This window comes from Spermophilus citellus (genome assembly GCF_964194105.1).
Source record: "Spermophilus citellus genome assembly, chromosome: 2".
NCBI classification, from domain to species: domain Eukaryota; kingdom Metazoa; phylum Chordata; class Mammalia; order Rodentia; family Sciuridae; genus Spermophilus; species Spermophilus citellus.
In genome coordinates, this window is record NC_138183.1 from 244,985,283 (window position 1) to 244,999,680 (window position 14,398).

Consider the following 14,398-nt stretch of genomic DNA (forward strand, 5'->3'; position numbering starts at 1 on the left):
TGATGGTAAGTGCCTTGCTCTGTTCACAGTGGGCCAAACGTGATGGGGTTACACTGAGGAAGTCCTGGGGAAATGAGAGTGATTTCCATTCTCAGACACACGGGAATTAACCAGAATGACCAAACATCCATGTCAGGAAGTAATAGTTGGGCAACATTTGAGAATCTTATTATGAAACAACCATCTAGGAAGGAAGATATACCCAAACAGCTTGGGTAAACCCGATGTCTGACCTTAGGGACCTGGGGATTTCTCTTGGAGAAAGCAGATGTTTCCAACCTCATACTTATTGCATACCTACTGTGTGCCAGGCACTACTCTACAATATTGAGCAAGGTCAGTGTGTGCTGAATGAACTTTCAGGTCTGAATGACCAGGAAGAGGCCAGTACCCTGGTGATACTCTGAAAACATGATATATAGCTCCTCCCCATATGCTTAATTTACAGAGAGAGAGAGAGAGAGAGAGAGAGAGAGGTGTGTGTGAGGGATCCCTCCAGAGTATATTCATATGTAGTTAACAGGCATCTAGACAGTCTGCTGCACATGTCCAGCACAGTGCTGGTTATAGAGAAGTAGTTCAATGAACGTCCCTTGAATGAGTGACCCCCATCAAGGCTGGGGAAGTACTGGTAGTCACATGGGAAATGCGAAGTATGTGACATACAGAAGGTGGAGTTGCAAGGTTTCTCGACGCTCCTCTTCCCTAAAGGTTCTAAGTGGCTAGGGCTGTTCTGGACAGGTTAACCGGGTGTGACTAGTGTCTATTCTCTGCAGGGCGAGATGTTAGATAACATAGAGTTGAATGTCATGCACACAGTGGACCATGTGGAGAAGGCACGAGACGAAACTAAAAGAGCTGTGAAATATCAGGGTCAGGCCCGAAAGGTGAGATTCTCCTGCTACCTTCAGAGAAGGGTCCATTTTGTTTGCTGTCTCTCGCTCTTTCTCTCTTCCCTCCTCCTGTCTCTGTTTCTGCTGCTGCCTCCTCTTGCACCTGGGGAAAGGGAACCATGATTGACCGGATTGAGAACAACATGGACCAATCAGTGGGCTTTGTGGAGCGGGCCGTGGCAGATACCAAAAAGGCTGTCAAGTATCAAAGTGAAGCTCGGAGGGTGAGCGCCTTATCCTCTGCTGGTGGTACTTGCCTCTCCTCTCTGGTCACCCCCACCTGTGTCTCTGAGCCCGTGCCTTTGAGCTCTGTCCTTGCCTCATCGTACCCTCCTTCCCTCAGCCTTTCCTAGAGACTAGCTGCTCACCCTTCCTTCCTAGTGTGCCTTGCATGGATCTGGCTCACATGCTCTCTACCCAAGAACATGCTCAGCAGGCAGCTCTGCAGGACAGATGCATGGTCCAGGTCTTGCTGCTAGTCCTGTCCTGGATGTAGCTCATGAACCTTTCAGACACTACACTTGCCTCTTCTGTTCTTCCGACTCTTTCTTTTCATTGTCTTCCACTCCAGTAGCCCAAGCCCGGCCCACTTTTCTTTTTCTCTGTCTCATACCTTGCACTGTGCTAATTGCTACGTACATATCTAATAGCTATGGAGGCGTCTATTTTTTCTACTTTTAGATGAAACAATTGAGGGCCAGAAGTTAAGTAACTGGCTTCAGGTCATCTAGTAAATACAGGAGCTGGGACTCAGATTCAGATCCCAATCATGCTTTTTCCAATAAACCTTGGTGTTTGCCTACTCTTCTGGGCCTTGGCTGCTCAAGGACTTCTAAGATGCTCTATTCATTGAGTGTGGGTATCCAGTTTTGGGAGCTACTTCCATTTACTAATTTTATTTCTCATGGGCTCTGATATTTTTGTTCTTCAGTGCCTTTTCTTCCAACTGCATCTATTGCTTATGCTGGTACTTAGGGAGCTGGAAGTTATTTTATGAGGTGAACCCATTCAGTATACTGGGTCTGATAGGTAGAGGTGGACTTTAGGGGACAGATGAAAAGAAGTTAGAAATTAGGATTAAGCCAGGTGTGGTGGCACATGCCTGTAATCCCAGTGGCTCTGGAGGCTGAGGCAGGAGGATCTCGAGTTCAAAGCGAGCCTCAGCAATGGCGAGGCACTGAGCAGCTCAGTGAGACCCTGTCTCTAGATAAAATACAAAATAGGGCTGGGGATGTGACTTAGTGGTTGAATGCCTCTAGTTCAATCCCTAGTATTAAAAAAGAAAAATAAGGACTCTATAAAAATGTTTTTATACTCCCTCTTGAAAAGGAATGCTTAGTCACTTTATGTCTTGGATAATTGCTACTTAGAGACCCCATGGTGGTGTCTCTTACTACATTTGTCCACATTTACAAGACTGTAGTGTGAACTGAGAGCTAATACAAGCTCCATATTTCCATCTGCTGGCATTGTTAGTCTAGAAGTAATTTAAGAACCGTGAAATATCCTAACTGATATCCTTATATAGAGTTGTAAGCTGCTGCTGCTTCTTTCTTCTTTCTTCTTTTTTAAAAGGAAAAAGAAGATTTATTGCTTTGCTAGCAAAGGAGAAACACAGGGGACTCCTGTCCCAAAGGCTGTGTTACTGAGATGTAAGCTGATTATTTGGATTGATAAGATAGATGCTTTCTTTCAGAGATGAGAGGGGTTGGGTTTTAGATGAATTGCTTTTTTCCCCTGTAATAATGATTTGTTTTTGTTTGTCTTATTCCCTTCTCCAGAAATTGATAATTATCATTGTGATAGTAGTTGTGTTGCTGGGCATTTTAGCATTGATTATTGGACTTTCCGTTGGGCTGTAATGAGTGGCCTGCGGGGCTGCTGCACTGAAATGTAAGTAAAGGGGCGGTTCTCAGGGACTCTGAACTGGCTTCCCATGAGGAAACTGGCCTGGGACTTCACATTCCTCTTCCTTCCTCTAATGACTGTCCTTGGGCATAATGAATTTTCTAAAACTTTTGGTAGCCTGTGGATACTTTCATCTCCTTAAAATTCTCTTCTCAGATCTGGCTGCATTAGATGGGTCAGGTCTCCTTTTGTTCCTGTTCTTTAAACTGTCCCTGTCTTCTGTTTTCTCTGAGTGTCTCCTGGCATACTTGAGCATCCCATTGACACGCAGGTGGATGTGAGGGAGTCTGTGTCTTGGATCTGGGGTCTGTCTTCTGAATTCCTACTGAGTTCCTACACAGCTCTTGGGCTTTGCTTTCTATATCCTCGTCACTGTGAATGAAGCTTTGTATTGGGGTTTGGATCCTGCAGTTTCGTTTTGTGGCTGACTGGTTTGATCTTGAATGAGGTTATAGCTAACATTTCCCAAGTACTGAGTTGTGGCAAACAATATACTACACAACTTGTCCGTGGATACTCTCATGGGATAGGTAGTGCTAATGTGCACATTTTAGAGAAATTGAGTCTTAAAGAGAAGTAAAGTTGAACAGCACTAAGTTCACACAGCTAATAGTGGACCTAGGGAGTTCTTTATTCTTTACTACATTTTACTTTGTCTTTGTAAATTAAGGTAGCTATTTATCATTGTCTACAAAGTCTAGAGAATTTTTCAGAGTGACTTTAAAATCAGTGCTATTAATTTTCTTAAAAATTTGTTTTTAAAAGATAGGGCTGCTCATTAAGTAGCAATTAGCATGACAGAATGATCTGGTTATGAAGACTCTGACTTTTAAGATTTTTTTTCTGAATAAAATGTAGCATGTGTAGTTTTTTTTTTAAAGCCTATGAAGTGTAGAAGAAATGAAAATAGCTTTAACGTTATTGCTAGTAACCCTGTGGCATGTTCACACACATACTCAGTTTTATACAGTTCAAACTATATTATCTATTATTTGTGCCCAGTGATAAAATCATAAGGATCATCCCACACACAAATCTCTTTGTAAATCTAATCTTCAACATGAGATTGTGGATCTGCTTTCAAATAGTTAATACTTTCTCAACATTGGAGTTTGATATTTTTGTTATAACGCAGTGTGACTAACCTTATGTAACATTTCCCCCCTTTTTATTTCTTCCTCATTGTAAATTCACAGAAGTTGAGTTTCTGAGGTAATAGAAACATTTTTCAGACTTGAAAATGTCCTTATTGAGACCCAGAGCTGCCCCTTTGTGTTTTTGTACTTAGTTCCAGTGTGTTTCTTCATTCCTCTTTTTTTCTTGTGACGAGCAGGTCTGAAAGTCAGATTATTAATCATATCACTAAACACGTACCTCTTCTTGAGAGAGAAACAGTAGCTAGGTGACCGGCTTCTCAGAGGCACTTAATTATTGGTGTTTTTTTTCCCTTTTTTCTGACATTTGCCATGTAGTCCTTGATAGCTTTTTGACTGTAAAGATATTGACTTTTGTCCTGAATCTTAACTATCTCATTGGAAAAGATTTTTTTTTTTTAAAAAGGTGATATAGCTATCTTCCCATATCCTTGGTTGATAGATGCCTTCCAAATTCAGGTGCCCCTTGCAAATTCATGCCCATTTCCAGGAGTCCTGAATGTAAATGAATCATTTTTGAGGTGACTCCTCATGGATAGGAGACTAATACATTGTTTCTAGTTGACTAACCCCTTCTATAAGATGATAATTTGCTGAAAAGTTGCTCCTCATGGTTCATTCCATATTCCCTAACAAAGTCAACACTTTCATTACCTAGGTTTGGACACCCTCATCCTTGCCACCTGAGGGGACGAGGTCTCTGAATAGGAGGGAGTGAAGGCAAGCTGGGACTATGCTTCCTGGACATACATCAGCTATAGCTCTAAGATACTATCAATGTCCCCAGTTTAGATGGGGAAACTCTTTGAAGCTCAGAAGTTAAGAAATTGGCCACGCTTATGTAGATTATAAGGTGGAGCGGTCGTAATATGACATTCGAACTTTCCCATATTCTTTTCATTTTGCCCTTCTGCTTTCTAAAGGGCATAGAGATTTGAGTACCAGAAGGCTCTGGAACCTAGTATTCAAGAGGAGAGCCAGAGAACTGATGTTTTTAGCCAGCAGTGATTGCCCCCACCCAAGTCTTCCCAATGTTGTGACAGCCTGTCTCTCTCACACAGATTTATACAAGGCCCACAGAATTTGCTTTCTGTTGCTCCCTTAGTTGGGATCTTTGTTCTTTTGCAGTGGAATATTTAATCCCAGGCCCTATCTGGGTTTGTTGGTTGGCTTTCTTTTTTTGTATTTTTTATATTCTTTTGCAGTTGCTTCTGATCATTGCACCTTCCAGGGTTGTGAGTGGTTTCTCCCGTTGCTCCTCCTCCTCACGTGGTACGCTGATCAGCTCCTCTCCCCGCCTCTCTTAGAACCTGATTTCACTCCAGCCTGGTGGGACCACTTTTATCTTCAGATGGGAATGGAGTCTGAATGGCCTTCCTGAGAGCAAAGGGAACCCGTTCCTTTGTTTCCTTGTAACCATCCTTGGACCTGACTCAGCAATCAATCTAGCCCTGGAGGAATCTAACCTACCTGATGCAACCCCCAAGTTCTCCTCAAAGCCAACTCCTGCCCCAGCAACTGAAGTACCTTTCCTCCTGAACCATATGAACTGACCCAGCTTTTTCCCTCCTGTGGTGTGTCAAATTATGCCTTGCACCTTGGAAATCCCATGTGAGACTATCCCAAGGTGCTGCATCTTCTACCTCATGGAGTATACTCCCAGAAATTACAGTGTATTTTTCTAGGGGAGTATCTTTAACAAAGCAGATGGATTCTTCTAAATTTGGCAACAATAGGGTTTTGATGGGGGACTTCTGCGTGGCAGGATGCCAGTCCTTTGGGTCCTGAAAACATGAGTGACTGGTAGATGCCATTTTGGTCCAAAAAGTTGACTTGCTTGAAATTTAACTTCAAATTAAGATCAACCTGGGGGCCAATTTGGTCTTTCTTTAGGTTGTGTTCTCATGTTTACTCAAAGAGGGACCAGGATGATAGTCATCTGAGGTTGCCATTTTCAAAGGCTGAGGATTTCCAACATTTGTTTCCCTATGAATTTTGGAAACTGGCTTGACCTTTGGAGTGACTCTTTGTGAAGCTGTTGCCCTGAGGCCAAAATTAACCAGGGATTTAAAATCGGGCTGGGGACAAGGTGCTAGAATCTCAGACTCTGAAAAGGTTTCATGAGGCTGAGTGTTCAGTCACTCATGTGTTCAGGTGTATTTTTAAAAATGTGTATGTGAGATGCATGTACATATATGTGTCTGTTTCTCAGGAAATAGGAAACTAGAAAAGAAAGATACTATGACCGCAAAAATTAAAAAAAAAATTTTTCGAGTTAGACTAAAAATTAGATGAGTTGCATTTGTTTACCTGCAAATGAATCATTGTAGAATTATGATCATCTTATGTCATCAACAAAGTTGTTTTCTAGAAGAGAACTGGGAGAATCAAATGAGATATTCAGACTGAGGACTGAGTTGATTTCTGGTTTCTGTGCAGCAGGTAGAGGTGTAATGGTTTGACACCTTTCCCTGTCTGCTGTCTCCACTAGGCTTTCCTTGAGAACATCCCACAGCAATCCACATGACCTATGGGATGTCCTGTCTTGGATGGAGTTAGTTGGGAGAGACCCGAGACTACCTGCTACTGGGTGAATGAGCTTGACAGGTTCTTTGTTTTCCCCAGTTCTTGTCACAGAGGAAGCAACAGCCAGGAAATTTTCGTGTAGTGACTGCTAAGCTGTAGGTAGCCCCTTAGATCCCTGTCAGTCTCCCTGATTTTGGGTACTAGCTGTATTTCAGCTTTGACAGTAATGCTTTCTAAGGCAGAGAAAGCACCCTGATCCAGGCACTGCCTATTAGCTTCCTGTGCAAAGGCTCCTCACTTCTCACTACCCAGCACTCAAACAGCCACAGGGATGCCCTTCTCCCCATGGCTATGATGTTAGAAGACAGGCTGTAATCTCAGGCCTTTACTGTCATCTGAGACTGAGGCCTGGGGCTTTAAGTTTGGAATGCAACACAGGAAGGGTTTTTGTATTTTTTTAAAATGTAAATTTGATTATTTTATTGCTAATTTAAAAATAAATGACTTTCTAATGATTGCAAAACAGTTCTGTCTCTTATCTCCCTGCAAACACTTGGTGATCTGGTGCCACCATGTGGTGGTTTTTGTTCAGGTTTTAGGACTCTGATGGTTTAGAAAGTTCAATTTTTTGAAAGTAGCTTCACTCCCAAAGAATGCGGTGTAACTGTACTTGAGTTTCAGAGTTGAGGTACTTCCCACAAAAGAATTTGTTCACTCGTTCAGAGCACCTTGCTATTTTTCTGTGAACACTCCGGGTTCCAGAAGCCAGATCCATCACTCTTCCCTTCTGCTGCTCCTTTTCCCTTTGTACCCTCCTCCATGTTCAGAGGCACCTGTCTTCCTTTAGTCAGAACTGTCTCCTTCACAGTGATGTCATTGCTCATGTGCTTTTTCTTTCCTTGTCTGGATGAGCAGAAGAAGATCATGATCATGATCTGCTGTGTTATCCTTGTGATCATCTTGGCTTCCACCATTGGGAGCATATTTTCCTGAAAAAGGTGAGCTGTCTTCGGGGAGGAGGGTCAGGTCTGCTTTCACTAAACACTCTTGTGTTCAGGAGCATTCACTGTTTGTTGCCAGTTTCCCTAATCTGTGTGTGATGAGGTGCTAGAATAGGTAAAGAGTAAACTAAGGAAAAGGATGTTTCAGATAAAAATGAGTGGAGCTGGTAGCAGTCAGTGGGAGAGCAAGGAAGAAAGGAGGCAGAAATCTGTCCCATAACTGCACCTGGGAGCAGAATGCTTTGTACAGGTCAAATTGTTGATTCCTGCTGTAAAAATTGAGCCTTGGTGTCTGGGAATGGCAGAATGAGAAAGAATTAGCTCTTGCATTAGGTGGACCCTGAACTGGGGTTAGGATAAGTTAGTGTAACCTTGTGAATACTGTCTTACCCCTACTGAAGAGGGAGTTATTTGAAAATAAAATACCATGCTCTACAATCTATGATTTTCCCCCTCCATTCTTCTGTTATTTCCTTCTGCCCTCACAGATGGATCTTCGTGGCATTTCCAATCCTTCTCCCACCTTTGTGGGGTCATCACTTCTCCACTGCAGACTCCTCATCAGCTACACCTCTTTCCATTAGGCAACTTATTATGACACAAGGCATCAATCAACTACTTATTACGTTATGCAAAGGGAGAATGTATGCAAATATGGAAATGGGAGGGGGAAGGAATGAAGGAACAGAGGGCACAGCAATATGTAGTTGGTTAGGCAAATGGTTTAAAGGAAGGGCCTGCAGGGTACATCAATAGGCATAATGGGTACCTGCTTAGGAGATGACGATTGGAGCCCACACCAACAGGATGGCTGTGGAGAGGCAGTTCCTGTAGCACACCCAGTTCAACAGGGTCTTCTGTGAACTGTTGTGAACTAAGATCAGCACACCTGTTACTTCTGCTTTTAAGGCTCTTCTAGGTCTCACCCTTGACCAACTATATATCTTCTTCCTTCTTCAGGGTCCAACAGTAGTCTTCAAATTGGGAGGTACCAGGCCTTGTCTTGCTCACTGCTCTGTCCCCAGTGCTTAGCACAGTGCCTGCCACTCACAGGTGCTCAAATATCTGCTGACTCAGCGATCTATTATTAATTGTGATTCCACTAACGGATGAGTGCTTGGGATTGACTCTTTAAAGGCATCAATGGGAACCTTTTAAAAATTTTTTTACTTATTTTTTTTATTGTCAGAAGCTGTGAAAGCTGACAGCCACTGGGCTGATACACTTAACAGCCCCCCCCCCCATTTTTTTGTGTGTGGGTGGTGATGGTGGAGTCCTATTAGTAGCCTCTTTCTGTAAAGAAGATGGTTGGTTGCAGGATGGCAGTTCACTAATAGACCCCCAACAAAAGAAACATGTTTATATCAATACTGAACCTCCAACAGTCAACATACCATGCTCTGTAGTCCACACAAACAGGTGAAGTGTGAGGTAAGAAAGGAGGAGTAAGTGGTTGCTTGCTTTACTTCTTCGTGGTATGTATTGCAGGCTGAAACTGTTGGTTGGAATGCACCAGCACAGAAGTGGTCCGGAGGCTGTGTCCAACTCAAGGTTGTTCTGTTCCCCTTTAAAAACTGTGTATGTGAGTTCCAATATGAATGATTTACTTAGTGATTACACTGCAAAAGGATCACTAAAAATACATTAAAAATTCATAGTACATGACTTGTTGAGGACCACCCAACTGTGCAGATGTGTACTTCTGAAAGTCGGTGATAAATTCTTATTTTCCTTTCTGGAGATGTAATTTTTTTAAGAAAATGAGATAAAAATGACATTTTTATCAGTGTGCTTTCTATTAATTTTCAAAAGCAAATGGTTTAACATTTCTTGTAATTTGTGTTTCCTTTAGTTTGAATAGGGGCTATAACTGGCTAGCTCTGAAATATGGATTAATCTTGTTATAAACAGGGTGCTGGAACCATGGGAATTTGAATCACATGGGGTCCTCATTCATCCAGCAGTGGTAATTTGTGTGCCAGATGGCATACGGCACTGTGCTAATCCTGCAGAGACACAAAGAGCCTAACACTCCCCTCCTTGGAGACCTCCAGACTAGGAGGCACCATGTAATTTCAACTTTTAAGTTCCTTTGCTAAAAGCTATGTTCCCTGTCATATTGTCCAACATCCCCTCTTTCCAGATTCAAAGAAGATGGGTAGATGGCACCAATAAATATCTCTTGAATCTATTAACCTATTAAGTGTCATTATTTTCTTTGTTACTACTCCAAAAACATTTGTATCTCTAACTAGTAAATGTCATGGAAACTAGTTCCTGAAGTGTGTACACATGAAAGGCAAGGGCGGACATTTTAAGTCGGACTTTCATGAGTGATGAAATGCGAACATCTGTTTCATTCCTGAAGACATTTATTTCACAATCCACGAGAACCAAGAACTTTGTTTTTAATAATCATTCTTAATTTCTTAAGGGATTAAAGGTGACCAACGAGAAGTTATACCCTCAGGTTACACTCTAATTTAAAAAAACGGATAACACACTGCTTCTTAGATATAACCTAAGACATATCCAGAGTCTTTAATGGTCAGGCTGTAGAGAAGAAAAGTGCAGATCCCCCTCTCAGCAGCTCACGTGCATGCATTCCTTGTGCTCTCACTACACCCGTTCGGGCATGTAGAATTTGCCCCAGTATCGCCCCTTCTGGGTCAAGTCATACGGGCTCAGTACTTTCCGTATTCCAAGCATGTTGGCAGTGGCTATACGCTCAAAGGTCCAGGGGTTTTGGTTGTTACGTTCTCTTTCTTCTTGATCTTTCCGCATCTTCTCTAGGGTCTCACGACTCACAGACTTTGCTGGGAAGGGCAACTTGTGGGCGGCCTGGTTCAGGAAATGCTGTACCTCTCTGAATTCACATCGCCCACCCATCTCGACTATGAGGCGGCCAGCCTTCACGGGTGTCACATAATGATCAATGGCACCTTTGCCTCCCCCCATGCGCTGTCCAATTCCTTTGCGGGTAATGGGCTTGAAAGGGGCTGGTACTCGCCATATGGCAAACATATTCTTGGGGTCCATAGAGCGGTTGATTGTCAGGCGCATCATTTCAAAATGGCCCCAATGGAGATAACCACCTCCCAATGCCTAAAAGAAATGAGAGAATTAGAAACACACGGGAACTTAGATGTCTTTAGTGGGTTTTATTATGTCTCCCTTTTTTAGAAACCATGCCTCAAAGATACATATGAAAATGTAAGTTCTTACTAAGAAGTACCATGGAGGAAAAGCCTAGCATATGGTAATAAAAGAGTATGGTAGACCCATTCCAGTGGTGAGCCAGGGTAGGCCTCTGAAGAAGTGACATTTAAAGCTGAGGACAAAATAATAAAAACTAGTTAAGGCAAGAGAATGAGTTCCAGGTAGAGGAACAGTTTATGTAAAGACCTGACAAAGTAAAGAGCTTGCTGAATGGGAGTAAAAGCCAGGGTGGCTGGAGAAGTGGGCATGAGGTTCTAAGAGGTCAGCAGGGGCTATTCATGCAGGCTGATGAACTTTGAAATGTCTCCCTGCTGGATGAAACAAAGCCCAGTGCACCTGTTTGTACAGCTACTCAATTAGTTTTTATGGAAGTTACTCAACAAATAAAGGAACAGCTGCCTCATAGCTGAAGTTGTGGATAGTTTTATTTTTACTAAAAGTCTGAAGAGATGGTCTGGCTGGGCAAATTAGTCTCTCTTCTGCTTTTATATTATGGTAGTTCCCCCAACTCCTTCATAGTTTCTCTTTCTGTGGTTTCAGTTATCCACAGTCAACCACAGTCTGAAAATATTAAATGAAAAAATATGAAGTAAACAATTCATGAGTTTTTAAATTGCATGTTGTTTTGAGCAGCAAGATATCCTTTTCCACTCCATTCCACCTGGACATGAATTATCTTTTGTCCAGTATGTAACTGTGCTATTTAGGCCATCTATTAGTCACTCAGTAGCCCTCTAGGTTATTAGATGCACTGTCATGGTATCACAATGCTTGTACATAGGGTTCAGCACCATCCATAGCCTCAAGCATCCAGCGGGATACTAGGAATGTATCCTTCATAGATAAGGGAGAACCACTGTATTTTCATTCTACATTTAAAAAGATATATGTATACAGGGTACCTAGTAGCCTCTATACATCTGTTTAAAGGGCAGCTAGTATGTGGCATCCCTGTGAGGCACTTCTAATACAGACTGGAGGAAGAGACTAGAATTGAAGACTTTGAAAATTTTTTTTGTTTTTAATCTGTAGCTTCCTTCACTCACCAAAATTGCAAAATTGCCTTCTGTGAACTCAGTAGCTTCAGTTGAAGGTCCCCGTATGTCACTCAAATTTTTAGGTTCTCTTCTTACTTTTGGCACAAGTGGTACCCTTTCAACAAATTTAAGCTTGGACTTTTCAGGGATGGAAATATCTAAAAGGAACACAGACAACCAAGAGTAAGTAAAGCTACATATCTCTAGAAAGAGTTATAACAGTAAATGGTAACTCTTAAGGAGTTACCTTTGGATAATAATTCCAAAGAAATATTACATTCTTCTTGTGAATGCATTTAGTAAAACTGCATTCTTCCAGCTATTGACAATGGTTAACGCAATTGCTTCTAAGTCTTTGAAGATAGCAAAGTTTTAACCTTGAAGCTAATGTGCATTTTTTAACCCCACTCAGGGGTTAACACCTATTAAAGGAACTGTTTGGAAATCATTATTTCTCTTAATCTTCACAACACTTTTATAGCCTTGGTATTTTTTTTTTAAACATTTAACACACATAAAGGTCAGTTAACTATCTGAAAGTGAATGCATGAGACAAATACATCACTATCACCCAGGTCAAGAAATATAATTTAAGGTAGAAAGTGTTTTTAATCTCTAATTTATAGATGAAGAATCTTAGGCCTGGAGATGTTTTGTAATTTGGTCTAGACTATCCAATTAAAATAGCAAAGCCAGACAATATGATTCTTTTTTAAAAAACAGTTTACTGCATCTCTGGATGTTAATGGGATAAAAGCATATTTTATTGCATATAAAAATAACTAAGTTCTTCATCTCTGCCACGTTTTTGTTGGAAAACTTACAACTTAGGAATCTTATCAATCAATGTACTGTCTTTGATATATGTAGAGGCTGTTATGCTGAGACCTGCACAATTCCTAATCTGTGCCCCAGTGTACTGGGTGAGGTTGGGTGGGCACAACCTCAGACCAGACACTTGACTTCTTTTTTTTTTTTTTAAAGAGAGAGTGAGGGGGGGGGAGGGAGGGAGGGAGAGAGGGGGAGAGGGGGAGAGGGGGAGAGAGGGAGAGAGGGGGAGAGGGGGAGAGAGGGAGAGAGAGAATGAGAATTTTTAATATTTATTTTTTAGTTCTCGGCGGACACAACATCTTTGTTGGTATGTGGTGCTGAGGATCGAACCCAGGTCGCACGCACGCCAGGCGAGCACGCTACCGCTTGAGCCACATCCCCAGCCCCAGACACTTGACTTCTTTATCCTCTTTCCTTGGCAATTTGAGGGGTAGGGAATCAAACATCTTGTCATTAATGTAAAAAAAATCTCGGTAGTAAAACAAGTATGGCTCCATGATGGAATCATAAAACAGGAGACCTCAAAGAATGATATTTGATATAATTATCAGTGGAATTATAAAATTATTACTATTCCAGGTTATAAAAGCTGCCTCCCAGCTTTCTCATGCAGCTAGAAATGAACTTGGTAATGCTTTTGACTGCAAGTCAGTATGTACTTCCCAGAACATAAAGTGGTTTAACAATTACACGTTGAAGACCTTCAGATAGCCACATGCCTTTAATTGTTCTGAGATTTCCAGTACATTAAAAAAGAATGGCAAATTAGTTTACAAAACTGAGGCTTATTGTAAACTTTTATATTTAATACATTAGCACTTTACATAATATTGTTAAATGATTGCATACATGCAATCACCTTTGGAGAGAACATCAAAAGTCCAAATTTGAGGCCAATTAGTTTTGGCTGATTGGACCATGGGCCACATACCAAGAATAGGCTATAGGGGAATCACCCACTGGCTTTTTGCTCCATTAAGAGCAGGGAACTTTTATGGCCCCTCGTTATTTACCTCTGGTGTTTAGAACACCGACAATATAGTATGCCTTCAACGCATTATTTACTGAATGAGTGAGTGGGGACAGATGGCACAAGGACACCCAATGTCTTCTACTTTCTACTGGATTCCATCAGAGAAAAGACCAAGAGGAAAGTGATAGACAAACTCTCACCTTCAAAGGATGGCACCGGAAGCAGAGTCTTTAGGCCAGCACTGGCGGGCAGGGCTGCCCTAGGATCTACAAAGACAAATAAAGTTGAACGAGGCGACAAAGGCTGGGCCAAAGGTACTTTTAACAGCGCCTAGAGGGTTCCATTAAAGGGCGCTCAGGCTTCCCTGAAGAAGTCAGCCGGGAGCCACCCCGCCACATGGCTGTGCCCCTTTGGTACGGAACCCTAGAGCGGAGGTGACGGCGGGAAAGGGCAGCCCCCAACCAGCTGCAGCTAGCACCGTTTTTTGGATTTGGAAGAGGCAGCATTGGAGGGCGCGGGGGGGGGGGAGGGGGAAGTCTTCTTTAGGGACCCAAAGGGACTTCTGACCTGACACGGACACCCGCAGGAGCGGCGCACTGGCGCGAGACAGCAGCCTCCACATGGTCGCGGGCAGCCAGGTTCCCTCCGCTACCACCACAGTTTCGTTCTCCCGGGTCCAGAGCCGCGCCTTAGCGCCAAGTTAATGTGCTCAAGCTACCGCTGAGCCCTGCCGGAAGTTGTGTTCACGCAGGTCCACTCCGCACAGAGTCCCGCCGGAGGGGAAGAAACCCGAGCCCGGGAGCTTCGTTCCGGCGCTGCTGTCTGCGGGTCAATACGAGTCCCGTCCAGCCACTCG

At 42.6% G+C, this 14,398-nt stretch overlaps 2 protein-coding genes across 2 annotated transcripts in view; one reads left to right on the forward strand and one right to left on the reverse strand.

Annotated features, from left to right (window-relative positions):
- STX3 (syntaxin 3) overlaps positions 1-9,677 on the forward strand; it is a 43,845-nt gene extending 34,168 nt beyond the window's left edge. Inside the window, 4 exon segments of the mRNA XM_081278980.1 lie at positions 777-887; positions 5,263-5,289; positions 5,292-5,318; positions 5,320-9,677. Of these exon segments, the coding sequence (XP_081135106.1) occupies positions 777-887; positions 5,263-5,289; positions 5,292-5,318; positions 5,320-5,508 (354 nt within the window). The 3' untranslated portion in view covers positions 5,509-9,677.
- A 159-nt stretch (positions 9,678-9,836) lies between these two features.
- Positions 9,837-14,300, reverse strand: MRPL16 (mitochondrial ribosomal protein L16). Its single transcript, XM_081278982.1, has 4 exons — positions 14,110-14,300; positions 13,743-13,808; positions 11,748-11,896; positions 9,837-10,587 (listed from the first exon to the last, which is right to left on the reverse strand). Exons 1-4 carry the CDS (start codon positions 14,162-14,164, stop codon positions 10,102-10,104), a joined length of 756 nt encoding a protein of 251 aa, XP_081135108.1. The 5' UTR covers positions 14,165-14,300; the 3' UTR covers positions 9,837-10,101.
- Between the last annotated feature and the right edge of the window lie 98 nt (positions 14,301-14,398).